At 41.1% G+C, this 27,309-nt stretch overlaps 4 protein-coding genes across 5 annotated transcripts in view; 1 reads left to right on the forward strand and 3 right to left on the reverse strand.

Moving 5' to 3' along the window:
* xiap (X-linked inhibitor of apoptosis) overlaps window positions 1–571 on the reverse strand; it is a 5,276-nt gene extending 4,705 nt beyond the window's left edge. The window contains exon 1 of the mRNA XM_084941447.1: window positions 449–571. The gene's annotated coding sequence lies outside the window, so the exon portion shown is untranslated. The remainder of the gene's footprint in view (window positions 1–448) is intronic.
* Window positions 572–4,276: 3,705 nt separating this feature from the next.
* Window positions 4,277–9,584, reverse strand: psmd10 (proteasome 26S subunit, non-ATPase 10). Its single transcript, XM_084941491.1, has 5 exons — window positions 9,336–9,584; window positions 9,127–9,225; window positions 8,827–8,973; window positions 4,927–5,093; window positions 4,277–4,699 (listed from the first exon to the last, which is right to left on the reverse strand). The coding sequence occupies exons 1-5, from the start codon at window positions 9,447–9,449 to the stop codon at window positions 4,546–4,548; spliced, it is 681 nt and encodes a 226-aa protein (XP_084797617.1). The 5' UTR covers window positions 9,450–9,584; the 3' UTR covers window positions 4,277–4,545.
* Window positions 9,585–9,787: 203 nt separating this feature from the next.
* On the forward strand, window positions 9,788–12,494 carry nxt2 (nuclear transport factor 2-like export factor 2). The gene is made up of 4 exons (XM_084941503.1): window positions 9,788–9,952; window positions 10,035–10,121; window positions 11,903–12,047; window positions 12,192–12,494. Exons 1-4 carry the CDS (start codon window positions 9,938–9,940, stop codon window positions 12,374–12,376), a joined length of 432 nt encoding a protein of 143 aa, XP_084797629.1. The 5' UTR covers window positions 9,788–9,937; the 3' UTR covers window positions 12,377–12,494.
* On the reverse strand, window positions 12,492–22,335 carry acsl4a (acyl-CoA synthetase long chain family member 4a). 2 transcript variants are annotated; one of them, XM_084941459.1, is made up of 15 exons: window positions 22,216–22,335; window positions 19,869–20,406; window positions 19,600–19,777; window positions 19,373–19,482; window positions 18,843–18,981; window positions 18,606–18,756; window positions 18,275–18,398; window positions 17,620–17,691; window positions 17,376–17,515; window positions 17,107–17,279; window positions 16,754–16,828; window positions 16,468–16,656; window positions 16,206–16,320; window positions 13,886–14,043; window positions 12,492–13,773 (listed from the first exon to the last, which is right to left on the reverse strand). In XM_084941459.1, exons 2-15 carry the CDS (start codon window positions 20,223–20,225, stop codon window positions 13,616–13,618), a joined length of 2,139 nt encoding a protein of 712 aa, XP_084797585.1. In that variant the 5' UTR covers window positions 20,226–20,406; window positions 22,216–22,335; the 3' UTR covers window positions 12,492–13,615. The 2 variants fall into 2 exon arrangements, with proteins under 2 accessions (XP_084797585.1, XP_084797594.1); XM_084941468.1 differs by lacking the exon at window positions 22,216–22,335 and adding an exon at window positions 21,969–22,192.
* Between the last annotated feature and the right edge of the window lie 4,974 nt (window positions 22,336–27,309).

Raw genomic sequence — 27,309 nt, forward strand, 5'->3', positions numbered from 1 at the left:
GGAGTTTTCCCACTAGCAGTTCCACGTGTTTCTTTTAACATTTATTAATGATCAGAGTGGAGAGGATTTAACCCCAGCAAATTCCAGAAAGGCCCCACAGCTTTGCTTCAGTTGAACACGACACAGAAGCCGTACTGTTTCTGGGAAACGCCGAGAACAACAGCGCCGATGACAGCAACTGACAGCCAAGACCGTGTTTTCGTTCAGTTAGAAATTATTAGTCAATACAGTTACCTAAAAGTGCTTTTATATGTAAAATGTAAACACCCAAGGCGACAATCTTGGACTCTGACCTGTGCTTTTGATCTGTACTGCTAGGCTCGTAAGCGGAATCGCGAATGCTAGCTTCAGAGTGCTTGATAGCTACATTAGCTTATCCTTTTTACGCAATGCTAGCTAGGTCACACAGTGACTTATCGAATATAATAACGACATTTTAAATGTTTACCTTTCAACACAGCTCCTCTGTTTCCTCCAGATATTGTAGAGTGCGAACACCTCGGAAAGGAGACTCCGGTGAAGTCTTTTGTGACCTCCCTGTCAGGAAGTGAAAACCGCCTAATCAGGTGACGTCAGGAAAGGGTTGTGCCGTGGTGGTTTTCCGTGTTTGGCCAGATCTCTTGGAAAAATAAATTTTTGATATTAATAATTTTTTTAAACCTGGATTACTTATGTAAGAGTCATCTTGCATTAAAAATGCTTCTACGTTCTGATCAGAATGGGGGGGGGGGGGGGGGGTTCGCTATGTTTATAAGCCAACAAGCTACATTTGTAGTCCGTTTTCTGATTTAGTTGCATTTCAGCTGTCAGCTACGCCGTTTAATTTAAATGTATCTCCAATCGAATCTGCCAGTCACAGAGCAGCAAGCCAATGCACTTAGGAAAATGGCAGAAATGGTAAAAACGACCTCAAACTGAGCATCAGAATGGGGAAGAAGGGTGATTTAAACACGGTTGCTGGTGCAAGACGGGCAAATCTGATAATAAACTGCTTAATAAACTATATAATAAATAAATTAAAAAAAATAAAAACTATTTTAACTATTTTAAAAGCGCAAGTGTGAACACCACACCTTGGTATGTTGTTCTTTTGCATTTTATTAAACACACAATAAACTTTGAGGTAGATGAGACTCAGCAGTAGACTACACCCGATGGCACTCCTGTGAGCTGAGAACATGTTTGTACATTTGGATTAAACGACATGAGGTCGTGGATCCAGCCTGGTTTTTATCTGTGGTTCAAGCAGCTGCTGATGGTGCTGAAATGGTAACTTTTGGCCTCTTAATACCAAAGGAACATCATTTAAATGGCACAACATGCTTGAGTATTGTTGCTCACCTTGGCCATCCTTTAAATACCTCAAAACTATTCATTTATTTTTAGGCAATTTGAAGCTTCCTCAATTTATAGGCTGGCCAGATCCCAGCAAACTCAATGTGGTAGAACATTGGACCCATTCCTAACACTGAGAATCTTTTAGCATGTGCTAAAACTTGATATTTTTGTTAAGTGACAGTCTTTTCACTTTCATGTATTCTTCTTTTTTGTCCTTTAAAACTATTATTTACTGTTCTTTCCGTTTTCTCCAGCAATCATTTGGCTTCCATCAACTTATCCATGTGTTTTTTGAGCCGAGTTTCATGTGAGACTTACAAGTGAGAGTTGCCTTCCCAGCAGTTTCATGCTTATTCTAGCTTTATTTTCCTTTGTGGTAGTTTCAGTCATGTTCCACAAAAACCTGCATAGCTTGTGGGTTTGTGGGGGGAATTTTCCACTTCAGTGTGGACAGTTAATGACCTGTGAAGACACCCTTTGCTGCTTCCTTCACAGCCATTGAGTAAAAGGCAGACTATAGAAAAGAAAGCTGAAAACTAGCGCTAATAAAAATGTGGGCCATAATCTCAACATGTGGAACAGGGAACAAGAAACAAACGCTTTGCAGTGCTACGTCAATAGGGAAAACCTGGTCACTTCTGTTTTCCACTCACTGTTCCTTGTGTTGGCATTACTATAAATAACATATAACATATATTGCATGACTACTACAAGATTTAAATAGCTGTTGTGGCTGGGAAGTTGTCAGGTTGACATGCTACATTCAAAGGTACGCATTATTTAAGATTTAGCTTAAAAACAATGAAGCTGCACAACTTTTTTTTATTTGTTATTCAGTTAATCTGAAACCTGAGAAGTCCAAAAATGGTTTGCTTAGGATTCTTAATGTCCAGGGTTTTGGGGTGTGGTCAGATAAAGCTCTGTTGCACATTTAACCATATTCCACATAGCCACACCTGTATGTCACCATCACACACTTATCCAGACTTAACGACCACCCCCACCCTCCCCAATCCAGACCCAACGACCACCACCACCCTCTCCAATCCAGACTCAACGATCTCCACCACACCTCTCACCCCCGTTTCCTCCTCCCTGAAACTCAGAATACACACTGAGGATGTGAGCCGACTATTCCAGAAACAGAAGCCCAGGAAAGCCCCCGGACCAGACGGTGTCTCACCCTCCTGCCTCAAAACCTGTGCTGAACAGCTGGCTCCCATCTTTACCCGCATCTTCAACAGATCCCTGGAGCTGTGCGAAGTTCCCTCCTGCTTCAAACGCTCCACCATCACCCCTGTTCCCAAGAAACCCACCATCACAGGACTGAATGACTACAGACCTGTCGCCTTGACGTCTGTGGTCATGAAATCCTTCGAACGACTGGTGTTAGCCCATCTGAAAGACATTACAGACCACCAGCTGGACCCTCTGCAGTTTGCCTACCGGGCAAACAGGTCGGTAGATGATGCAGTGAACATGGGGCTGCATTACATCCTGCAACACCTTGACCGTCCGGGAACTTATGCCAGGGTCCTGTTTGTGGACTTTAGTTCGGCTTTTAACACCATTGTGCCCCAACTTCTCTCCTCCAAACTCTCCCAGCTCAGCGTGTCACCAGCTACCTGTCAGTGGATCACCAGCTTCCTGACAGATAGAAAGCAACAAGTGAGGCTGGGGGAGATCACCTCTGAAACTCGGTCCCTCAGTATTGGTGCCCCTCAAGGATGTGTCCTCTCACCACTACTGTTCTCCCTCTACACTAACGACTGCACCTCCAAGAACTCGGCTGTTAAACTCCTAAAGTTTGCAGATGACACCACTGTCATTGGCCTCATTCAAGATGGTGATGAGTCTGCATACCGGCAGGAAGTTGAGCGGCTGGTACTCTGGTGCAGTCAGCACAATCTGGAGCTGAACACTCTTAAAACTGTAGAGATGACAGTGGACTTCAGGAGACATGCCTCAACTCTGCTCCCCCTCACCATATCAGACAGCCCTGTGTCGACTGTGAAGATCTTCAAGTTCCTGGGTACAACCATCTCCCAGGGCCTGAAGTGGGAGACCAACATCAACTCCATCCTCAAAAAGACCCAGCAGAGGATGTACTTCCTGAGACAACTGGGGAAGTACAGTCTTCCACAGGAGCTGCTGATCCAGTTCTACACTGCGGTCATTGAGTCTGTCCTGTGCTCCTCCATCACAGTCTGGTATGGTGCAGCCACTAAATAGGACAGGAGCAGACTGCAGCGGACTGTATGGGCAGCAGAAAGGATCATCGGCGCCCCCCTGCCCTCCATCCAGGATCTGTACCTCTCAAGAACCAGGAAACGGGCAGGGAAAATCATCACAGACCCCTCACACCCTGGACACAGACTTTTTGATCTGCTGCCCTCTGGCAGACGGTACAGAAGCCTGCAGACCAGGACCACCCGACATAGGAACAGTTTCTTTCCCCTCGCCATCTCCCTTCTTAACAGTTGACCTGTCACACTGCTCCCACTGCCAGACTGCAACTGCACCTTATGTACATTCTGTAGTATTCATTCCACCTCATTTCATTTCTGTATTTTATGTATATAAGTTTAGATCAGTTATTTATAGTTGGTTTACACAGCTTTGTGTATGTATGTGTATGCATGTGTAATGTATATATAGACACGTGTGTGTGTGTGATTTACATTGCTGTGCTTGAGAGCCACCATCTACCGGAACCAAATTCCTTGTATGTGTCTGCACATATACTTGGCCAATAAACACGATTCTGATTCTGATCACCAGGTGAGAGGTTAATACTGTTGCAGATAGGCAACAATATTTTCAGTTAGTCTTTAAGGAACCTGGGTATAAGCTAATAATAAAAAGAACAAAAATGTAGGAAACATTCACAATATTTTGTGCAATAATAGCTTAAATTACTAAAGGCAGCAGTACGTCATTCATGAACAACACATTTATTAACAGGTTGAACTTCATGTTTTACATTACAATTCAAATTTAATAGAAAATAGCCTGCGGGGTTTGAAAACCTGTGCTCAGACAACAAATAAGATCTGTGCAGTCTCAAAGCACCATCTGAGTCCATCATCTCATCTTCCACACGGACCGCTTAAGGAGGACTGAGCGGGATGGGAAATCTTAGAATGTAACTTGGCAGTTGGTGGTGGGGATTTGAGCTGGAACAAGACGCTTCGGTCAGACAAAGCATCATCCCTCCACGATCCGACGGAGTATGTTCCCAAGACTGCCCTTTGCTATCTGGAGCGGGGTCTTCTCCTCCTTGTTCTCAATGTAAATGCTCGCTCCATGTTCCACCAGCAACTTGGCTGCTTCAACACGCTCCTCATCGCATGCAAGATGGCTGGGAGAAGAAAAAAATAAAAATCAATGCATAACTATAAATACAGAAATGCCTTTCTCCCCCCAATGCTAATCACACTGTATAGCTAATGTAATGTGGATGATAACTTCTAGTACTGCTAGGGTAAGTAAGAAAACATTTTATTTTTAGGTATAATTAGAGTTTATCTTTGTACTCATATTGCATGATGTTAAAAAAAATTGCATTTGACATATATGTAATCATACAGAGGTGTGTTGCCCTGTGAGTCCTGAATATTTGTTGATGCACTCTGTTTGAGAAGCAGCTGGATGAGCCGGTAGTTGCCCTTGGCAGATGCTCTGTGAAGAGGCGTAGAGTCCAGCTTGTCAGTAGCATTGGGGTCTGCTCCATTTTCCAACAGCAGCAGGGCAATCTGCAAAGAGGTAACCATGTTTCATTCACAAGCTGAACACCACACTTTTACATCCAGTTATTTCTAGTTTCTATGAAATACCCGTTTTCAGATCTCGTCATTTTGGTTACCACAGTCATGTGGAAGTTTCACGTTAGGAAGTGAGACTGAAAGTTAGGACAACCTTGACTGGAAAAAAAACCTGTGGTTGAAATAAAACCCTGTAAATGTAAAATGAAATCCATTCATGTCATGTCCAAGTCCTTGTGAGAGAAGATGATGAAAAAATTTAGTTTCACAATCTTTTATATCCACATTTGATTTAACAAAAAAATGCATCTTGATTGTTGCAGTGTGTTGGACCCCGTTTCCCACCACCTCAAGTCTCCCATATATACATAGGTCTTTATTAAATCTTTCTAATCTTAGCAATGATATAGGTACTGCAGCATACATGCTACAACAATGCCACGATTTTTGAGATAGCTATGTCCTTATATTGTTATATTATTATCAGTTATATTGAATAAAACATTCTTGTTATCTTAAAAATAAAGCTGCAGATAGTGATTTGGGGGGTTTTTTTGTCTTTTTTTTTTTTTTTTTTTTAAATAAAGCTGACAAATCATCTTTTCTTATATCCAAGGGATCCTTCTCAGAGAGCAAGAGGGGATGTATTGATGTATTAGTGATGATGGTTCAGAACAAATAAGAAATGTTCAGGAAAACCTTCTAATACTCTAGATAAAAACAAATACAGAAATAAAACTTCATTACATGTCCAAAGGAAAGGTTAGAGTCTAACTGAAAACTGTACAGCAAGCAGTGAACACAGCGGGAACACATTACAAGCGCGTGTTGACGGTATCTTTGTAATACCTCTATGTGCCACAAGGGGAAGACAAATGTTCAGCACAACAAGTTTATTGTTAAAGAAAAGCTGTTTTGTTTTGCACATTTGAGAAGTATAAGCAACCTATAATTATATTTTACTTATTCCTACAGGGTTTCCTTAAAAGTACTAAAGCTCATATCTACAAGTTTCATTCTAAAGAGAAAACTTTATGCTGATCTAAGAAAAGACGAAAAGGCACAATCGAATCCTGGTACCCTGGATGAGAACATGTTTCAAAAATTTAATAACCTGTTGCGTGTACAGGGCGTGACTTATAGGTGACAGAGAGTGGTTACTCATAAGCCAAGCCCTGTGTGTATAGGGTGCAGCGATAATAAAGGGGTGGTAACACAGGGGTAATGCGATTCTGAAGGCACAGGAATGTCAAGCCAGTACAAACTGTGGGAGAAAGATAAGGTAAATAAGAAGAAAAAAAAAACGATAACAAGAAACAGCAAGACGGTTGTGGGTGTAGGTGATGGGATTGCTGTTTATGTTGATGTGAGGAAAGTAAAAGCAGCAGACAAAGGTACATTAGTCATACTATACGGGAGAGAAAGAAAAAAATGTAATGAAAATTATCCTAATAAGAAGAGGAGGGCTTTTAGACATTCCAGCAAAGGCAAACCACAGAATAAAGGTGTGCTGTAGGGTCCAACACCTGCCTCCCCCATGGATACCCCTGTCTCAAGCTGGCCTCCTGCCATGCTTACTTTATTCAAGTGCATTTATCCCCCTTTCCTGTGTTCTGTTGCACTTTTTATATTTGTGTCAGTACTCAGTTAGTGTGAAGCACTAGTAGAGCTTGTGTAGAGAACAAGAAACCCACCAGTGTAACCCACCATTCAGCACCCCACCTGTAGCATATTACAGGGCCCACCTGCTGGAAGCGAGGGCAAAATTTTAAAAAATAAATAAATAAATAACAGCAACAGATAAACGATTAATTTGAATTAATATGTGATCATTCCTAATGATTATTACTATATTGAGAGCCAGTGTTATTGTACTAATGTCAGGTAAACTGGGCCCTGAAAAGTCCTACTTTGCATAATTATCTTTTTTCAAAATGCTTAGGACGCATTAGCTCAGATCACATGACCATAGCTGACTGAAGTCTTGGTGTGTTTCACTTCAGCTTTCAGTGGCTTACCCACTCTGTCTAAGTGTAGAACAAAAACTGACGACATTGCAAACTATGGAAATACCAGCAGGCACCAGTTCTACCCCTTTATGCCTACAGCATAAATCTGAAAATACCCTATCAGGCTTTTAAGGTTGTGGGTAAAAAAGCTTAAGAGTCATCAGCAGCACCAGGAGTGGCAACAGCAACCACAGCCAGGTTTAGTGTCACCCACAGTATTCACAGTGTAATTACTGATGGCACTGTAGAAGTCAAAAAATACATACCTCACTGATGCATTTGTTCTAAGGGCACATGATGCACTAATGTATTTGGAGCAATGATGTGCTGTTTATTCAAATGTTTACATCTTGGAAAAAAAGTAAAAAGAACAAAAAAAACAAAACTTAAAACCAATATATACCCACAAGAAGTGTACTGTTTAATTGTAGTTTTTCCAAGGCTGAGGATGTAATTTGTATTAAAAATAAATAAAAATAAATAATAACTAAATGCCGAGTCTTTAATATATTAACACGTGTGTACATGCGTGAGACACGCTTCATCAGTCTCAAAGTTTTTCTGGCTTTGGTCAATGAGGATTTCTCCAAATCATGTGCTGGTCATAATTATTGTTAGCCTGGTATAACTTATAGCTTTGCTTAGAACTGTGCAAAACACGTTTGTTGTGTGTTCACAGAGTAGACATCATCAAGACATGACAATAGTAAAAGTGGCCAGTGGGTGTCACTGTGGAAATTGTTTTGAAACCTCAGTACAATCCTGGCACAGCTGCTTCAAATGTTTCACTACTTCACACAGCTGTGCTTTGCCCATCACTAGAAGACACTCACAGCTGTACTTCTCCCCTGAGCTACACCACTGACAACAATTTTAACCAAAAGTTTCACATTTAAATTCATCACTCCATCAGGTGTGTTGCCACCAATTTTAGTCCAGTTCTTGTGTAATTTGTCATACTTCAGCCTTTTGTCCCTATTTTCCTTCCTTAAGAATGGCTTCTTGACAGCCACCCTTCAGCTGAGACCATTTCTGAGGCTTCAGTGAACAGCAGATGGGTCAACAGAAGTGCGAGATGCATCTTCTCAGGTTCTATGTCAGGTCTTTCCTTGATTTTTCCTATTTTTTGAGAAAATGACTTAAATATGTTGTTGCATTTGTTGTAGATTGCCTGCCACTTCTTTTGTCGTCCACTTTCCTCACTTTCTTTTAAAGGACATACTGCACACCGTGGTGAGGTTTGCCATGTTTTTGGCGTACAAGACATTTTATGCCTCTCAATCTTTTTTATCTCTGGCATTATTGTAGATTTAACTAAAGACATGGGAATGAATTGTGTTTTCATGACAAGCTGCTAGTAACAAAGTGCCTAAAGATACTATTTAAAATTGGTTCTTTGCTAATTTGTCTGTTATGTGCAGCCAACACTGGCTCATTCCTTGAGTTAGGTGTCTTTTTTTGTTTGTTTGAATGATTCATAGGTTAGTGTTATGTGGCTTATGTGGAAAAAACACTTCTCTGAAAATGGTGAGGTATAAGAACTGTACCGAAGATAAGTGGAAAAAGCAGACAAATGTCCAAACTCTTTTGCACAACACTATATAATTAATTATGTGCGGGAACAAAGCACCACTGAACTAAACGGGAAGATAACACAACTGTATTAACTGACTGCAGAAGTATGGAGGACTAATACTGCAACCTGTGGATGTTACCTCATATCTGTCTTTGGAGGCGGCATAGTGCAGAGGGGTGCATCCATTTTGATTAACTGAGTTGAGCTGAGCTCCTTTGGATATCAGAGATCTCACGATGTCTTCTCTGCCTGCAGATGCTGCAATGTGCAAAGGGGTCCACGAAGCCTGAAAGGGAAAACAAAACAAAACACAGACATCAGTGGCATCACTCTGAAACAATGTGTTCATCAGTATATCTCTTGTATTAATGGTCACATGGCATCTTATAGGGAAAAGTCTGCAGAAGGAAAGAATTAATGTACCCACAAACAAACTTACATCATCTTGCAGGTTCACTTCAACTCCCATGTCAAGAAGAAACTCCACAATATCGGTGTGTCCAGCAGAACAAGCCCAGTGCAGCGCGGTTCTCCGGTCCTGAAATCACGGAAAGTTGTGTTGCTTTAAAAAGAAAATTATTATTTCGATTTACTGTAGGGGGAAAAATGAATTCCCGCAGGCTGTACTGGTGGGTCATGTGTTCTTACCTGGTCTGTTTTGCAGGCAAGCGTTTTATCTGACAGGATGCACTGTTTTAATTTCTCAAACTGCCCCGTGTAAGCAAAGTTACACACCTCCACATTGGACACCGACCCCTCCATTCTTAAAATATAGCTAAATGTCCAAATAAATATATTAAAGCTTACTGAGGATACTCTTTAGTTATTTCGTTTAATAAACCACAGAAGCAATGACTCAGGAAATTATGAACTCTCTTTCCGCGCTGGTCGACCTTTTCTTTTCAAACTAAAACTCCATCACCAAAATGGTACTGACTTTGCCACGCCACTTCCGTATTATTATCCACACAGTCAACATTTACTACCACTATTGTTTCCTTAAAATGTAAAAAGCACCACATGAAAGTGGAACTCGGAAGAGAGAAGCTTAAATGAGTCTGAAAGATTGCACTGACATCTTATTTTGGTAGGCAGAGTTGGTGCCCCGAGGAAGTAATACCCAGTGTGATAGAAATGTGTTGGTTGCTAAAGGAATAACAAGAGAAGAAAAGAAGTCTGAATTGTGAAGTGTTCCCAGTCTTTTTGTAATATTTTTGTTTTGAGTTGTTTCCAATAATTTATCCGTTCATATGGCAACCACCCTGGTAAGCTTTTCCATGCCGTTTCCAAAAAACACACGTTAAATCACCGTGTCCAGCTTTGAGTAATACGTAGTTATCTCTTCAGGATTTCAGGACTCATGCCGACCAGTCATGCAGATATTCAGAAGAATTTGTCAACATTTATTACGACTGTATGGATAAGAAGAGGCGGGTGAGTTTTGTTTCTGGAATTTAACTTAAATTAATTTGTAAGACCAAACTACATACGGTGGCCCGAAAGTCCTGTAAATACGCCCCGTGTTACCTTATTTTCCACGTGTGGTAAAGTCAACACATTTCTTTGTCTTAATTCTGTAATCCCTAAATGTGAAGGACCAATAAGCTTTGAATCCGTAAAAAAACAACCAACCAACCCCCGGTCATTCCATTAGGCACACATTTCTAGTTGCGCCTCTCTTTTTCCTTCAGCCCCGTCTTAAATCTTCATGGCAAAGATTCAACAAAGTGATTTTGGTGCTTGTGGACTTGACAGCATCACAGATTTGTCAGCTGCATATCCTGTTCCACTTTGAAAGGCCAAGTTGGATTGTGATCTAATGACCGGAGGCCATTTTACTACAGTGAATTCATTGTCATGTTCAAGAAATCAGTCTGAGACGGCTTGAGCTTTGCGATGTGATGGAGGAGCTTGTAGTAGTCATCAGAAGATGACTACACTGTGGTCACAAGGGGATGCATATGGTCAGCAACGTCAGCTAAGATGTGACATTTAAACAGCTGGTACAAAGGAGCTTAATATGTACCAAGAAAATGTCCCATTACACCAGTCATTCCCAAAGTCAAGAGTGCTGTGACCATTTTAAAAACCAGAAAATCATTTGGGACCCACCCAGTTCTAAATCTTAAACTCTAATAAAAATGTTAAAGACCAAACGAAAATGACGTATTTCATTGAAAATGTTATTCCAAAAACACAAACCACATTAGCTATAAATTGCTAATGTTGTGCTGTCATATGAAAAGTGTTAAGGCCAATGTGTGACCCACTCCTTCAATACAGAGTTTAAGTTAAAGTAATGAGTAATATCACAAACTAACCACCTCCAGTTACCAATTTTAATTTCTGTTTCAGATAAATGTATAAATGTATATAAATGTTTAAGTGTACATACTTGTGAGTAATTACAAACTGAATTTCTGTTATTACTGCAGCCTACCTGCAGTACCTTTTGTGGCCTGCCGGGGGTGGGGCAGCCCACACTTTGAGAATCACTGACCTATGCCATCACACCTCCACCATTCTTAACTGTTGATACAAGGATGGATCTGTGCTATCACTTTGTTTACAACAAATTCAGACCCTGCCAAATGTTGCAGCAGAAAGCAAAAATCATCAGATCAGGCAACATTTTCTAGTCTTCTGTATTTGGTCAACTTTAGTTAGTATGTGTGAATTGTAGTCTCCGCTTCCTGTTCTTAGCTGACAGGAGTGACAGCCTGTGGTCTTCTGCTGCTGTAGCCAATCTGCTTCAAGGTTTGAATGCATTCACAGATGCTCTTCTGGGTGTTTCTTCTGTTTCATCTTTACGTTTTTCATTTTCATCTGTTGGCCATTATAAGTCCTGATATATCTGATATATTGGTCAGTACATCGGTTGGGCTCCAGCTTGAATAAGTACCTAATAATGTGGCCAATGAGTGTAGGTTATAGCATGTTGAAACTTAGCTTTAAAATCTTCTAAGTAAGAGATATTGTGAAGACTTCCTTATTGAGGCCTGTGATGTAAATTTATTAAAGTGGATTCAACTGTGAGCTCCCCACTAACCCACAGCTCCTCTGCAGTGAAAGCTGTCTTATTCTTAAAGTGATAGTTTTCATTTTAAAGATCACAACTTTTCAGTTTCACTAGAGCTAATGAGCATGGTGCTCTGCTACAGGCTGATGTCACTGTTGCTGTTAATGTTCACCATTTTCTGGCTCCCATGTGCTAGAACTTAATCCGGCTCTACCTGGACAAGGCCACCTTGGTGTGGAACGGGAATGCGGTGTCGGGACAGGAAGCCCTGGGCGAGTTTTTTGAGTCACTGCCATCCAGCGAGTTCCAGGTTCAAACACTGGATTGCCAGCCTGTGCATGGTCAGTGGGTCAATCCCAAACTCAACACATTTGAACTATTAAATTGATCCCCATTAATCATATTGTCTCATTAAAATGTGAATGTAAACCTTTATTCTTCAGTTGCTGCTTTAGAAAATAACTTTAACTTCTCCTCATTCACAGAGCAAGCAACCCAAGGCCAGACAACACTGCTTGTGGTGACCGGTGGCACAGTCAAGTTTGAAGGCAACAAACAGCGTTTTTTCAACCAGAACTTTCTCCTAACAGCTCAGGCTTCACCCAACAACGATCAGCCCGTGTGGAAGATCGCTAGCGACTGTTTCCGCTTTCAAGACTGGAATAGCTGAGGCTCTGCTTTCCCCTGAAGTGCACAAAGGCCTCAGCAGTGATCACCTTAATAATAATCAATATTGCATTTGTATATTCAGTTTTTTTGTAATAAAATAAAGTGTCATACAACACTGAGTACGAAAAGGTGTTTATTGTTGAAATGTCGAACAAGGCATGTGACTGCAATGATGGGAGTAATAAATACACGTAGGTTCACCAAACAACTGGAGTGACTGCCATCGTCTGTCTACTTCAAACTTTTAACAATGCAAATCCACCAACATGACAGTATTTGGAAAAATACATAGAAAACACATTAAAACAGTTCAGAGGATCCTTTATACCAAATCGTACAATAACCTATTAACTGAGGTAAAGTACGCACAGTATTACAGTATGCCAGTTGTGACTATAATAAAGGTTAAGCAGTTTAGTAGTTAATCATGCTTTTTTAATAAGGTGCCTACAAACATTTGTCAAAATGTTTCTATACCCCACATTTGACAACTTCATATATTAAAACATTTGTCCGTCTTCCTGAGTCATTTAGGCCAACACATTTTGGTCTTCCTTTCTTAACAAACCATTAAAATAACATTAAAGCATAAATAAAACACAGGTAAGAAACAAAAACAAAGCTAAATACACGGACAAACGACTGTAAATGCTCTGGATCGTGTCGATGTGTCTGCGGTGGGGAGTATTTTTCCTTTCAGTCAAGTAAACACGGCATTCAGCCTTTTTTACTGTCTAGCTACCACCTCTGCTCGACTACATGAGAACTGCAGACTGAAGGCACCTTAACATCAGTACTCCAACTTTACAAAACAGCATGACATGCCTCTGTGATCATGGTGGCATTTTTTTCCTTTATTTTTTGAAACATTTTCAATGAAAGCAGCAGCAAGACTTAAGCAACATGTGGACCGAAGGTGCCGTTTCTAACAGCTACAAATAAGAGTCCCAGCAATTTCCAATGGATGGCAGTTGAGAGCTGCAATAGCCTTTCACCCTTCTAATAACAAAAACTGACACTTTGGTGCATCTCTTACAAACACAACTTCTCACACTCACACATTCTCTCTCTCACACACACACACGGATAAACGGCTACAACTATGTACAGCTTACGCTTTTCTCTGTGAAGCTGTGGAACACAAACAAACTACAGCTTTGTAACCAGAGGAATATTTACACATCAAAATCCTGGTTATGGTGAAAGCAGTAACTCCTGGGTGGTGTGGGCCTGCTGGAAGTTACTTCCTCCCATACATTCTCTCTATGTGATGGAGATAGTGGTTCTTCAGCTCTTTCCTCTTCAACTTGAACGCATCTGTGACTAGGCCCGTTTCAGGCGTCCACGGCTCTGGACTCAGATGCACCTTCACTGGAATCTCAAATCCCTGGAGTTTAACTACAAGGAAGGAAAGTGATGTTCAGGCACGTTTGGACAAAGTATGGATGAAAGCAAAACTTGCATAGCTTCTATTATCACAATGCTGTGAAAAGACTTAATGGACTCTTACTGTTAGTGGCGACCTGTTTGATCGCCTTCAGGACCTCGCTTTCCATTTCAGGATTAGTGCAGATCTCCTCCCATGTCCCCTCTATGCCCCTCTGTTTGGCCAGTTCTGTAAGCTTTTTCTGATTGGGAACCACGAAGCTGATCACATAGTTCTGATCACTGTAAGGGCACACAATTTAAAAAAAAAAAAAAAAAAAAAAAAAAAAAGTTTAGAAATGGTTCAACATTACGTCACATGCACTGAACAACTACAGACGAAATAATTAATTCAAGTTGCAGCCGTAATCACTTCAGTCTAATTAGGTGCCAAATTTAATTGTTCCGATATCAGCTGAAGTCGAAGTGAGCGCTACGTTTGTCGATTCAGTCGTCATTAAGACACTTAAACGTCACTTGGAGTTCTCATGTCAGCCAGAGTGCAGGTGACACATCTGAAGTGGGAAGAATTTCGTGACGGTTTGGGTGTTCACACTGAAAGCTGTCAGTTCAAGTGTGTAGGCGCAAAAGCCTGTCAGGTAATTATGTATGAACAGTAACAATTTGATTTTATTGGAGCTTGGAGAAGAACCGAGACTGGAAATGATTTAAAGTGTAGACATGAAGGTATAATAAGCACAGGGAAAAAAAACAAAAAAGGCAAAGAATGACGGCAGGAGCGGTGCTGACTGATGTGGAATGATAAAAGGAGAAAAGAATTCAAGGAGTGGGGCTGTGAGAAACAAGCAAGTGCTGGCAACGTTGAGAAATACTGCTACTGCTGGGATATCCTGAGTAACCATCTCTGTGTATTATGCAATATACCATGTTTAAACTGTTCTGACAACACGTCAGTACTGCTGTAGCTAAACCGGGTGCCCCTCTTCAGAAGCGGAACTAAACCTGCCTGCATAATTATAACAGTACACACATGTTGAACAGACTGGACTAAATTTAGGTTGAAAACGTTTTCCTGCACGTTATGTTTATACTAAGAGCCCAGAAATAAACACTTGCTTAACACTGTATTTGGTCAGAAAAAACAAAATAATAATAATTTAAAAACAAACAAACAAACAAACAAACAAACAAACAAAACACCTACCCAATGAATTAAACCTTAGCTTGCTTAATTCGATATGCTAAAATACATTACATGGACAAAAGTGCTGGATGACCTACAGGAGCTGCTCAGCCATGCAAACCCACACCGTGAAGCTACCCGTGCACAGTGTTTATGCTGATGTTTGAAACTCTGCAGTTATTGAATCAGCAGATCGTTGATGACTTTATAAAACCCTGCTCTGCAACTTTACATGCTCTGAATTGCTGTGGTTCCAATAATACATTTACAGTCAACTGTAGAATATCTAGTAGGGAAAAAAATGTCCCACACTAACTTTGTCCTATTACAGCACCACACTCACATTCAGTGAGCTCTTTACAATGACCCACTCTTTCACGGATGTTTGCAAAGGCAGATTGCATGGCTAGGTGCTTGGTTGTATATGCATTTGGCTAAGAACAGAAAACAATGATTGCAAGGTGTGGCCCAATTCTTTTGTCCATATACTGCATTATGCACTGCATTTATTAAACTGATGATAAAAAAAAAAAGTGTCATTCACATTTTCAAATGGAGATCATCATCTCAAATCCCAAGTGTGAGATAAGTGAAAGACATTTCTATAGATATGCAATCATGTATAGTACAAACAGAAACAGCCTGTAGCTGCTGAATATACCATACGTACAGTAAACAGTTCATGGAAATATCATCCGGGTTGTTTACTAGTACCTTTATCTTTTATTTAATTTCCTGGTTCATTTGCATCAACCGATAAGAAATCCTGACCCTGAATAACATTTCCTGTAATTCTAACTTTATGCAAGTAACTCGTGAAATAATATTTGTACCTGTCATATGCAAATCTGTGTTTAGTCAGTGTTTATTAGCACAAAACTTCAGCTGACCTATCATGCATATGAAACTGATATGAATCTATGACTGATCGCTATAATTAATTTTTCTCCCAAGTCAAACATGTGAAGAGTGAAAAAATGTTTCAAGAAGCACTCGTGTTCTTAAGTTTAGAGTAAAAACACAGACGCCTGCAGCAGTTGAATATGATGTTTGAACTGTAAACAGCTTGTTGAAAGGTCACCATCTGCAAATTCATTCAGCCGTTTCCCCATATCGTTTATAATCTGCCATTATACTCGTTGATCCAGATGTAAATCATATATTAGGATATGGAAAAACTTTGCCTCTAAATTGCATCTCCTACCATTTTAACTTTCCCTGAATAAATAAGAAAAAAAAAAAAAAAAATTAGGTCACTCACCTGTTTGCATAAGCACAGATGTTGTCTATGAGAGGGCAGTTTTTCAGAGCAGATTCCACTTTACCGAGAGAAACGTACTCTCCAGCCTGCAGTTTCACCAAATCTTTCTTGCGGTCTTAATGAGAAAAAGTAAATGATAAATGGACTGATTTTTATATAGCACTTTTTAAAAAAACTCTACTTAAGCACTCAAAGGGCTTTATACAACACGTATCATTCACAGTAGCATCCCACCCCCGCCCAGAAAAAGAAATATACACACCAACAATTTGTAGACAGCCATCTGGGTAAACCTCTCCTACATCTCCGGTGCAGAACCATCTCTGACCATTTTCATCCACAAAGAAGTCCTGATTGTTGCCTTCGCTCCTGTAGTAGCCCATGGTTACATTGGGGCCACCGATCAAGATCTCCCCTCTTGGATTTGGCTTGTCTTTACTGGTGTAGCCACCTGAGTGAAAATAAAAAACACATGATTACGCTGCAATGGAGAGATACTTTCCATTCTGCACAAGTGTGTCCCGGCATGTTTTCCCCCCCAAACATACCTTCAGCCCAGTCCCTGAGTCTAATCTCACAGCAAATCAGAGGAGCTCCAACACGACCGGTGCTGATGTCTTCAACTGTAAAATGAAAAACATTTCTTAAGAACAGTCATTTAAACATTATTTTCAATTTAGGCCCATCTGCTTCTATACTGAGGTATTTGTTTATCCTGTGTGACTATTGGCCAGGCTCACTACAATAATGACTGCTTCCAGTCAGCAAATCACTAGGGAACTGAGGCACTTTAGTTAATCCATCTTAAAATAAAACTGTAAGTCAGGATTTGTTTAAATTAAATAATGCCTAAATTTGAACTCATTTGTCATTATTTTGGGCACTCAAAATGTTATCTTACCCTCTGTGATAGTGCCTGCTCCACAGGTCTCAGTGAGGCCGTAGCCCTGGCCCACTGGACAGCAAAAACACACATTCATAAATCTCTGAGTGGCTGAGGACAGGGGGGCTCCTCCAGACAGCATCATCCTCACTCGCCCACCCAGCAGTTTCTTCACTTTCCGGAACAACAAGCTGCAAAGAGAGATCACGCAGTGTTTTGATTTTAAGTTAAACAAGCCAATCGCGTTTTAGTGCAAGGGTCACAGGAACGCATAGGATGCTTCTTACGCATTGCAGAGTGGTGCGTCATAGCCCCTCCTGATCTGCTCCAGTTTATAATTGTAGCCCAGTGTAAACAGCATCTTCTGAACAAAACCCATTTCCTGCACTTTGCTCATTACGTTCTTGTTGATGCGATCCATGATTTCCTTTTTGGACCAAACATATAGGAGTTATTTAGACACCAGTTGACAAACAAAATAAAATAATGAAGAAAGACACAAACAGGATAAATAAAAAACAAGGTTCTTACTGGCACAGCTGCCATCAGTGTGGGCCTGAGCACAGAGCAGTCTCCTTTACTTCCCTTCTTTATCCTGGTAGACTAAAGAGGAGAAGGAAAAAAAAAAAAGATTGAAATAATTGTCCAACTTTTGTAATGTAACTCCTCCTCAATCTGCCCTGCTTCCCACTGATGTGACTATTGTGGCCACAGACTACAGAATCCAATCAACAAAGGCAAGATCAAGTCACACTGGTTTGTGGACAAACTCATGCCTCAAGTTTTAATAAAACCAGACATTATTAAAGTGTTTCTCATCATTTCCAACTGATTTGTTGCGCAGTTAGCAAAACTTTCAGTGGGCTAAGTTAGCCATCTCCTTTAAGTAAGATTAAAAAATAAATATAAAAAGCTGTCTTTTTGGAGAGCTACTGTTCGCCATGATAAACACGATTCACATCTGGTTTTGTGAACTCGCGTTTCCTCAAATCTTTACAATGTAGATAAAGTGTGGACCGATGCCACGGCACGCAAGGGTCACAATGGCCACTTAAACTGTGAAAAACAACAGGTTGAAATAAACCAGACTTTTCATCTAAATATTAACAGCAACACCACTAAGAGTCAATTAAAAATAAAGACTACAGTGACAGAAACAATGTAACCTGGCGTCGGTGCTGCTTACCTGGTCTGACAGCGTCTGTGGGGATGAATAGCCAATCCGACAACCATATGTGACACAGGAGATTTCAGCTGTCATTTCCAGAACATGAGCCAGGGGCAGATAGGCTATGTAGGTATCATTAGGCCTGCCACAGTAGAATCATTGAAAGTCTTGGTTAGGACCAACGATTAGTAGACATTTTCGGTTCCTCTTTCCAATGTTTACACTGAGGATCTTTGACTGCACTTCCTTAGTTCCAATTTGAAATAAACTCTCTTTTTTTCTTAGATTTCTTCACATCTCCAAGTAGCCTTACTAAAAATACTACAAATCAGCCATTGCTGCAACTCACCCGAGCCCAGGGATGCGTTCACACTGGCCTGTCATTCCTGCAATTAGGTTACTGTGGACAATGACAACTCCTTTGGGTCTGCCTGTGGAACCGCTGGTGTACATCACAACGGCCAGATCGGATGGCCGGGGCTCAACAATTGCCCTAGCCACTGTAGAACAAAGGAAAGCGTTACTGTCTTGTACTGTGCCTGAAATAGGACAAAAAGCACAAGCAGAGTGAGTCAGAAATACACACCATTCTCCGGCTGTCTGCCCATCTCTCGTACAGACTGCATGCTGCGGATGGAAAGCCCTGCTGGGTAGCCTTCTGTGTTCATTTTCTTGTCATCCACATAAATCACATGCTTCAGGTTGGGGATTTGTGGCAGTACAGTCTATGCAGAAAAAGCAAAGAGTAAAAATGTTACAGGAGGATGCCCAAGTACAAGATTTCCTTCTATAAATAACATTTTTTTAAAAAGTGATAGTCCTTTGGGATTTTCTTTGTAACAGAAAGCCAGTAAATGCATCTTTAAAAAAAAAAATGCTTTAACAAATCAATTCTGTGTTCCTTATTTCATCCATGAAGCTGTGGACAAAAACATTATTCTGGGTTTTCCAAACTTTAAATGTTAACAATTTGCTACATCTTAAATTATAATCATGTGATGATAATTGAGGCTGGTTACATGGTAAACAAAGACGTCTCATGAGAATAATCATATCACTGCTTCTCTTGTTCTTAGGAGTGGTGGTTAGACCATGTGCTGTAAAGGATGAACTCACTTTCAGCTTAGTCTCAAGGAGCTCCACGCTGGTGACCAAATGTGAAACACCCGTCTCATTCAGTCCAAAAGCAATCGCCTCCTCCCCCAGTGTGGCGTAGAACGTCACCACTGCAATAATAATATTGTTTAAAAAAGGATCTCAGTGAGTGAGATAATTAAATTATGAAACACTTAACACAGCATTCACGCTATCTGACCCCAAAACCTTGGACTGAACCAACTTACGTGGGAAATTGCATCTGAAGCATGCCTGAGCAGTGATCATCCACTCTGCCCTGGTTTCACAGAAGACCGCAATAGTGCTTTTGGGTTGCTGCCCCAAAGCCGCCAATCCACTGCCAAACTCACTGACTATGGAGTCGAGTTCGTTGTAGGATAACCATTTGTACTCCCCCAGGATCAGCTAAAAGGAGAAAGGGTCACATAAATAACACCGAACATCTCTGATCACTTAAGCATCTGTCAACAGAGCAGTAAACTCTAAGCAACCATACCTTTTTAAAAACTTTGCCGTTGGGCTGAGTCTCGTTCTCTTCGCTCAGAATCTCTCGGGTTCCTAGACAATCAGCTTCACCGAAGCGCTGCACAGCATGCTTGAACAGCTTATCGAGTGTGTCCTTTCCTGGGAAGTCTTCCCTGGCCAGGGAATCAAATTGGTCCACGGAGCGGTATGGTCCCTCGGCACATCCTGATTTGGAACGGGCTTTTATCCTCTTGGACAGAGCTTTTCCTTGGCCAGCTCCGGTGAGGTAGTACCAAGGCAGGAATGAGACTATTGAGTACAGCCATATGATCAGGTGGATTGGAAAAAGTAGGATAGATTGGAGGACAGAGTCTGACTGAAGACCCATGCTTTTTTCTGGAAGGGAGCTGAGCAGCAGGTTATCAGAAAACTTTCAAGCTTGGTGGTCCCAAAGATGTTTGAGGTGCGTCAAGAGAATTGTGTTGGACGGGAAGAGGGGAAAAAGCTCTTAAACTCTTAAGAGTCCCACAGTTGTAGCATGTAAATATTTGGTCCACAAAATGCTTAAGCTAAAGTTGAGACAGAAAAGAAAAACAAAAAAAAAACAATACAGTCAATTGATACAGTTCATTCATCAGCTGCCTGTGAGATCACTTAAATAACTCAAGTTAAAAGTCAAAAGCAAGAGAGTTGATTTTCACCCAAATATCTATCGCATGCCAAGAGATGTCACAAAAGGGAAGTTGGCTGGTTAACTAAGTTTGTCTGGTGGTTGACTTCTTCCTTAAAGGAACTCTGACAAAACACTAGGTTGGAAATAAAAAGTGAACTATTAACCATCAGTATCTGAGGCTTATCTAAACCCTTCCACCACTGTGCTACCTCTTCTTACAGACAGGAAGACTGCACTACACACGGCAAGTATCCACAGCCTCACCACCTCCTCGCTGCGTACCAAACCGCCTCTGTATGTCTGAACGCTTTCAGTGCTCAGCTCCTTATAATGTCCTCTGCTGCACTCAAACACCTGCCTGCTTTTAAACAACAGGTCAACTGAAAGGTCATGGAGGGATGAAGTAGTGCGGAGATGTGGTCACTCTGACCAGACTGGCTACTGTCCAATGAGGATTGTGCTGCAGACAACCAATGACAATACTCTTTAGGCTCACCCCACTTGGTGGTCAGGGAAGGGTCACTATAGAGCAAGCTCAGCCTGCTGATATCCTCAGAGTGCAGAGGCGGTAAAGTAGTTAAAACAAATTGTGTCTCATAATTGGAAAATGTAGTCAATATCCACATGTTTGCTCTGTGGCTGAACCTGTTTAGCACGTGACAAAGTAATTGCAGCCTATGGCAGTCAGCTATTAAGTGTAAAGTGTCTTTATGGCACAAGACAGACACCGGTTACCTGCAAATAAAAGAACACTGTGTACTTAGCTACATTAAGACATTTATGCAAAGAGAAGGTCAAACCACGTAACTGGCTTTCCCAATCCTGAAAGCTCACACACTTCATCGTGAATCATTTCAGTGAATCATATCCTCAGTGTACGTCACATCTGTCCATACATCTTAAAGAATGATAGTACACCCACAGATGAATCAAAGCGGCGGAGAATGAAATATTTATATGTCAGCTTTTTCTGGGCTCTTACTGTGGAAATAAAAATACCCTGAAAACATTCCTGTGTGATGACAGGACGTGGGGACGGTGATGGTGATGATGGAAAAGCCATGGTTCACTAGTTTAAAACAATAGTTTTTCTCTCTCTCTTGGGTGGAATTGAATAAAAGTAAATTCAACTCATTTTACACGGGAATACGGGAGTGAGTGGTTCGATGCAAATCTCCTCACACGTCTATATCTAGTTGTGAGTGATAACACGTTATCTAACGGTAAAAAGCCCAACACTGCATATCCGTTTAGGGCAGATATTGCCAACAAAAGCGACAGTTTAATACCGGGAAATGCTAAAGTTGTAGCCGGGGTCTGCCGTTTCCACTTGTAACACGTTACGCTAAAACACCATGAAAAACAATACGAGCTGTAATTAAAATTAAAGCGACTTTCTTGCCCCCTTTACATAATTGGTCTGCTTCAAAATAAGGCGAGCTGGGAAGCAAATCTGACCTCCTTATCTAGCACTCAAACGACAATGGGTCAGGAGCGGCATGGCAGACGAAATGATGACAAAAGCCGCCGCACGTTGCTGGCACGGCGCGTCTCACTGGCAAGTTGATTAACGTTAGCTGCTGTCGCTTAAACCTGCTCAATATTAGCAGTACATATTAACTAACGGATAAAGGCTCTAATGAGATTACAGCGGTCAGCTAGAGAGTGATACCCTGCCATATTGGCAGGCTGGCAGCGTTCTTACCTTCAGCTGAAGAAAGCCCGGTCAGCCTTGTGCCGCTCTTTCACAAATGACCGAAAGTTACCTTTTGTCAGGACCTAGAAACCCGGAACCACTACGTCATCTGATTCCATATTTCTCGACCAATGAGGAGCCAAAGCGGATTTGCGCTCTCTTATGCTACGTCCGCTTAAAAAGAAAAAGAAAAAAGAAAAAGGCAACAGGAAGTCAGTAATGCGTATGTTCTCTGGCTCTGTTACAGCACCTGTATTTTTCTTTCATCATGTAATGGTTATGTGTGTATTTTTCCGAAGTTTACATCCAAACAAAAGCAAAATAATAATAATAATAATAAAAAAGTTACCATACTTGCACTCTTATCTAATATATTTTGCAGATAGATCTGATAATTGAGATCAGATCATTTGTTTACATATTATGCAGCTTACACAAATCTAGCTGAGATCTGATAATTTATGTTTATATATGATGGAGCTTACATAACCCTGTATAATATTGGATTGAAACCTGGTTTTTACATTTATGATCCTGCTTTGATGTGTGCCTGATTTGGAATTTTTATTAATGTCACTGAAAATTCTTTCAAGTACCCACACATTATGCTCGCTTCGACGCCGCAGCAATTAAAACAACAAACGGCTGCGCGCGCTCGGAGTGCACCAGTGAAGACAATGCATTCATCATCACAGAGCATGCCGTGAGGAACACCTTCAGGAGGGTGAACACCAGGAAGGCAGCAGGACCAGATGCAATCCCTGGCCGGGTCCTGAGAGCCTGCGCTGACCAGCTAGCACCGGTGTTCACGGAGATCTTCAACCTTTCCCTGGCCCAAGCAGTGGTTCCCACGTGCTTCAAACAGTCCATCATTGTCCCTGTTCCAAAGAAACAACAGCCCGCTTGCCACAATGACTACCATCCAGTAGCACTGACTTCAATTGTAATGAAGTGTTTTGAAAGACTGATGAGAGATCACATCACTTCTTCACTTCCTGCCACCATCGACTCACTTCAGTTTGCTTACCGGACTAATCGTTCCACAGACGATGCCATATCTCACCTGCTCCACACATCCCTGAGTCACCTGGACACTGGTAGAGGGAATTATGTTAGGATGCTGTTCATGGACAACAGTTTAGCATTCAACACAATAATTCCCTCTAAGCTTTTCACCAAGTTGACGGCTCTAGGACTCAGCTCATCACTGTGTCAGTGGATCCTCAACTTCCTCACAGACAGACCCCAGTCAGTGAGGGTGGGAAAACAAGTCTCCCCCTCCATCTCACTCAGCACTGGAGTGCCTCAGGGCTGTGTTTTAAGCCCCCTGCTGTACTCACTGTACACTTATGACTGTGTAGCCACATCAGACACCACCTCCATTGTCAAGTTTGCTGACGACACTGTTGTTGTGGGCCTGATCTCCGACAACATCGAGACGGCCTACCTGGAGGAGATTAGGAACCTGGAGACCTGGTGCCAGGAGAATAACCTCCTCCTAAACGTCAGCAAGACTAAGGAGCTAATCGTGGACTTCACTACAAAGCAGGCAAGGAATTACAAACCCCTCATCATCAGTGGCACGCCAGTGGAGGAAGTGGACAGTTTCCGATACCTGGGTGTCCACATCACTCAGGACCTGTCATGGTCCTGTCACATCAACACCCTGGTTAAGAAAGCCCGTCAGCGTCTCTTCTTCCTCAGAAGACTTAGAGACTTCCATCTGCCACTGAAGGTGCTCAAGAACTTTTACTCCTGCACCATCGAGAGCATCCTGATGGGAAACATCTGCACCTGGTTTGGGAACAGCACCAAGCAGGACAGACGAGATCTGCAAAGAGTGGTGCGCTTGGCCGAATTCAATCAGAGCTCCCTGACCTGCTGTCCATCCACACCAAGCAGTGCAAGACCAAAGCTAGGAAGATTATGATGGACCTCTCCCATCCCAACAATGGACTCTTCTCACTGTTGAGGTCTGGGAAGCGCTTCCGCTCCCTTAAGGCCAAAACAGAGAGAATGAGGAGGAGCTTCTTCCCCCAGGCTATTCGGGCCCTGAACCAGGTGTAGGACTGGACTCTCCCACACATCACATCACTATAAGACTGGACTCTCACACACATCACATCACCACACGCACTCTGGTTTTTCTTCATGCACACTTCCTATAATTTATAATCTCTTTCTGCTATTTGCACATTTTTACTGTAAATTTCTAAGTTAAATCTGTAAATTTTGTAATAACCTGTAAATTGTAAATACTGTAAAACCACTGTCATTTAATGGTCGGGCATTGCACAGCTACAAGCATTTCACCTCATGTCATACTGTGTATGGTTGTGTGTGTGACAAATAAAATTTGAATTTGAATTTAAATAGATTGATGGATAAATAGGTACGTAGATACAGCATAGACTGATTGCTGATTACTGGACTATGGAGTCCTTAACCTGAACAAGATTATTTAAAATCACCTGTGCCAATCTGAAAGAGCTGGAGCGAGTTTAGCTATGAAACATGGAATGGATTCAGAAAAGCTCAAAACTGTAGGAGTCGGAGAAGTAAATCCAAGAAAAACAATGACAGCACAATGGCATATCACTCTGTGATGTAAAAAAAAAAAAGAGAGAGATAGAAAGAGAAAACTCTTTTAAAGCAAATAAATATCCCATCACTGAGGCACAAGTCAGCTGTGAAAACAAGGGATGCTGGATTTTTTTTTTTTTTTAATTCAGTGTATGAGAGCACTCATCCACAATAACAAAACAACAACTTGGGTAAGATTCATCATCTTTATCACCACATTCTATTGTAAAATCACTGAGTTGACAAAATGACTCCCTACAGTACTGTGCAAAAGTTTCCAGCAACCCATGATAAATAGGCAGCTTCCTTGTATTTTGTTCGGGAATTGGAAATGGGTGCAGCTATTTATTGAAACAAGTGCACATGTGGAAATACAGTACTGGAGGCAAAACACAGTGTATACAAATCTAACAAGTCTGAAAGTCAATCTTGGCTACATGCAAAAACAGTATACACACATACATGGAAATGGAGTCTGTGAATTGGAAGCAGAGATTGTATTTTAAGCTTTAAAGTCAATATTTGACATGATCACCAAAACTCTCTTAGTCAGATTTCTTGACATTTCTTTAAGTAGTCTTCAGGAATAGTTCTCCAGGCTTTTTGAAGGACTTTCAAAGTTCTTCTTTGGATGTTTCTGCCTTTTGTTCTGTTCTCTGTTAAGATGACACCACTTAACAGAGAACCACTGCTTCAATAATATTGAAGCCAGAGCTCTGGGGAGGCCAATCCATGTCTGATATTGTCCATTGTGTGTTTTTCTATCCAGATATGATTTTACTGCATTGGCAGTGTGTTTGGGATCATTGTCATGCTGAACAATGAAACTGTTGCCAATAAGATGTTTTTCAGATGGTATTTTATGATGGATCAAAATGTAATGGTACTTTTCTGAAGTGATCATTCCACCCCAACAAGAGTGCCTGAAATGCAGCCCAAAACCATCATAGAGCTTCCACTATGCTTTAGATAATTACTGTTGTACCTCTCTCCTGCCCTCATCTGTACATAGGGACAATAATTTGAAACAAAACTTTCAAATTTGGAAACTGACCTGTTGTCATTGATTTTCAGCCTAGTCTTTGTATAATTTGGCATATCAGAGCATTCAAACTTTGCACACGGATCCCTCCAGGTTGATTTATTTATTTTTATTTTTTGCTTTTTATCCACCAAGGACATGACTTTCAGGTACTGCTCATCTACTGTAGTTTTTTTCTGTTGGAGCCTGCCACTTCTTCTTTTGTCCTCTACCTTTCCAGTTTCCTCAAATTTTCTAAGGTCAACATATGCAAGGTTTTCAGCTAATAGCTGTTTGTGAATGACAAGATATCTGTTAGACTGTATTAACTTTGATGCTCTACCCTTAGATAAGTTACAGGTCAGTGTTGAGTGTCTTAAATAGAAATTATTCATTTGAAAATGGTCAGATACAAGAATTGGACTGAAAATGATTGAAAAAGCAGATAATGTGAAAGAAAACCTGAAGAACTTTTGTTTAAAACCACTTAACAAAATTACAAGAATGTCTAGCTCTTTGCCATTTTACTTGTAAGATATACTTTTGTGTTTGACTCTTTTGTTCCTCCAAGCCACAGGTGTCAAGCTCCAGTCCTCGAGGGCCTGTAACATTTAGATGTGTCCCTGCTGCAACACACCTGAATAAATTTAGTAGGTCATTAGGGAGACTATAGAACGTGACGGCAAGCTGAGGTAGCAGTTCAGCCATTTGATTCATGTTACAGCAGCTAATGAATGGATGAACATGGTGCAATACAAGTACTTTTAAAAGTACATTTTTCCAAACACTTAAAATTTATTTAAATTTACTTGAGTAGGATTAGTGGTTGCCACCTCAGCATGCAGTCAAGACCTATAGTGTCTTCCTAATGATCTACTAATGTTATTCAGGTGTGTTGGAGCAGGGACACATGTTAAAGATTCAGGATACTGGCCCTCAAGGACTGGAGTTTGACACCTCTGCATCTAAGCAGTTGCACCAATGAGAGTGCACCACATTCCTGCTTGTAGTTCCTTGCGAAGGCTTTGGAAATGATACTTCTAAAACACCATTCTACCAGAACCCTACGGCATACATGAGTCAGGCTGTTACCACCACCGCTCAGCTGTGGGGGGCTACAAGTATGATGTAAACAGAAGATTCTGAGCAATCCTCCCTTATGATAAAGTCTGGAAATCATGAGCTGCACCTTTCTGTAGCGTTTCGCAAGAATGAATGAAAAAGCGTACTGGAAAGCACATATACCTTGGAGGTTTATGCAAACCATAATCTTGTCATTCCTGTTCTCCTTGGTACCTGGATTAGAGGGATGTGTTATGCAAACATGAGTTCCATGTGTGTAACCCATGAATCATAGAATGCTAACCTAATAGTTAGCATGTGTTGTCAGGGAAGTTTGTGTAATGTTAATTCACAAACTCAAAGTCAGTTAATGAGTTTATTGTCGGTTCACTGACACCACACAAAGCCCCAGTTTCTTTGTGACAAAAACCTTAAAG

This window comes from Perissodus microlepis, chromosome 2 (assembly GCF_051167445.1).
Source record: "Perissodus microlepis isolate ML-2025 ecotype Zambia chromosome 2, ASM5116744v1, whole genome shotgun sequence".
In the NCBI taxonomy this organism is placed as follows: Eukaryota; Metazoa; Chordata; class Actinopteri; order Cichliformes; family Cichlidae; genus Perissodus; species Perissodus microlepis.

What these genes read in the sequence shown, in the direction of transcription:
- psmd10 (XM_084941491.1), bottom strand. Translation starts at nt 9,449, where the DNA reads ATGGAGGGGTCGGTGTCCAATGTGGAGGTGTGTAACTTTGCTTACACG. An exon ending in TTGCCTGCAAAACAGACCAG is followed by an intron (nt 9,226 to 9,335) that starts GTAAGAACACAT and finishes CCGTGATTTCAG; the next exon opens with GACCGGAGAACCGCGCTGCA. An exon ending in TCACAGGGCAACACACCTCT is followed by an intron (nt 4,700 to 4,926) that starts GTATGATTACAT and finishes TTCTTCTCCCAG; the next exon opens with CCATCTTGCATGCGATGAGG.
- nxt2 (XM_084941503.1), top strand. An exon ending in GTATGGATAAGAAGAGGCGG is followed by an intron (nt 10,122 to 11,902) that starts GTGAGTTTTGTT and finishes CCCATGTGCTAG; the next exon opens with AACTTAATCCGGCTCTACCT. An exon ending in GGATTGCCAGCCTGTGCATG is followed by an intron (nt 12,048 to 12,191) that starts GTCAGTGGGTCA and finishes CCTCATTCACAG; the next exon opens with AGCAAGCAACCCAAGGCCAG.
- acsl4a (XM_084941459.1), bottom strand. Translation starts at nt 20,225, where the DNA reads ATGGGTCTTCAGTCAGACTCTGTCCTCCAATCTATCCTACTTTTTCCA. An exon ending in GACGCACCACTCTGCAATGC is followed by an intron (nt 17,280 to 17,375) that starts GTAAGAAGCATC and finishes CTCTCTTTGCAG; the next exon opens with CTTGTTGTTCCGGAAAGTGA. An exon ending in TGGCTGTCTACAAATTGTTG is followed by an intron (nt 16,321 to 16,467) that starts GTGTGTATATTT and finishes TTTCTCATTAAG; the next exon opens with ACCGCAAGAAAGATTTGGTG.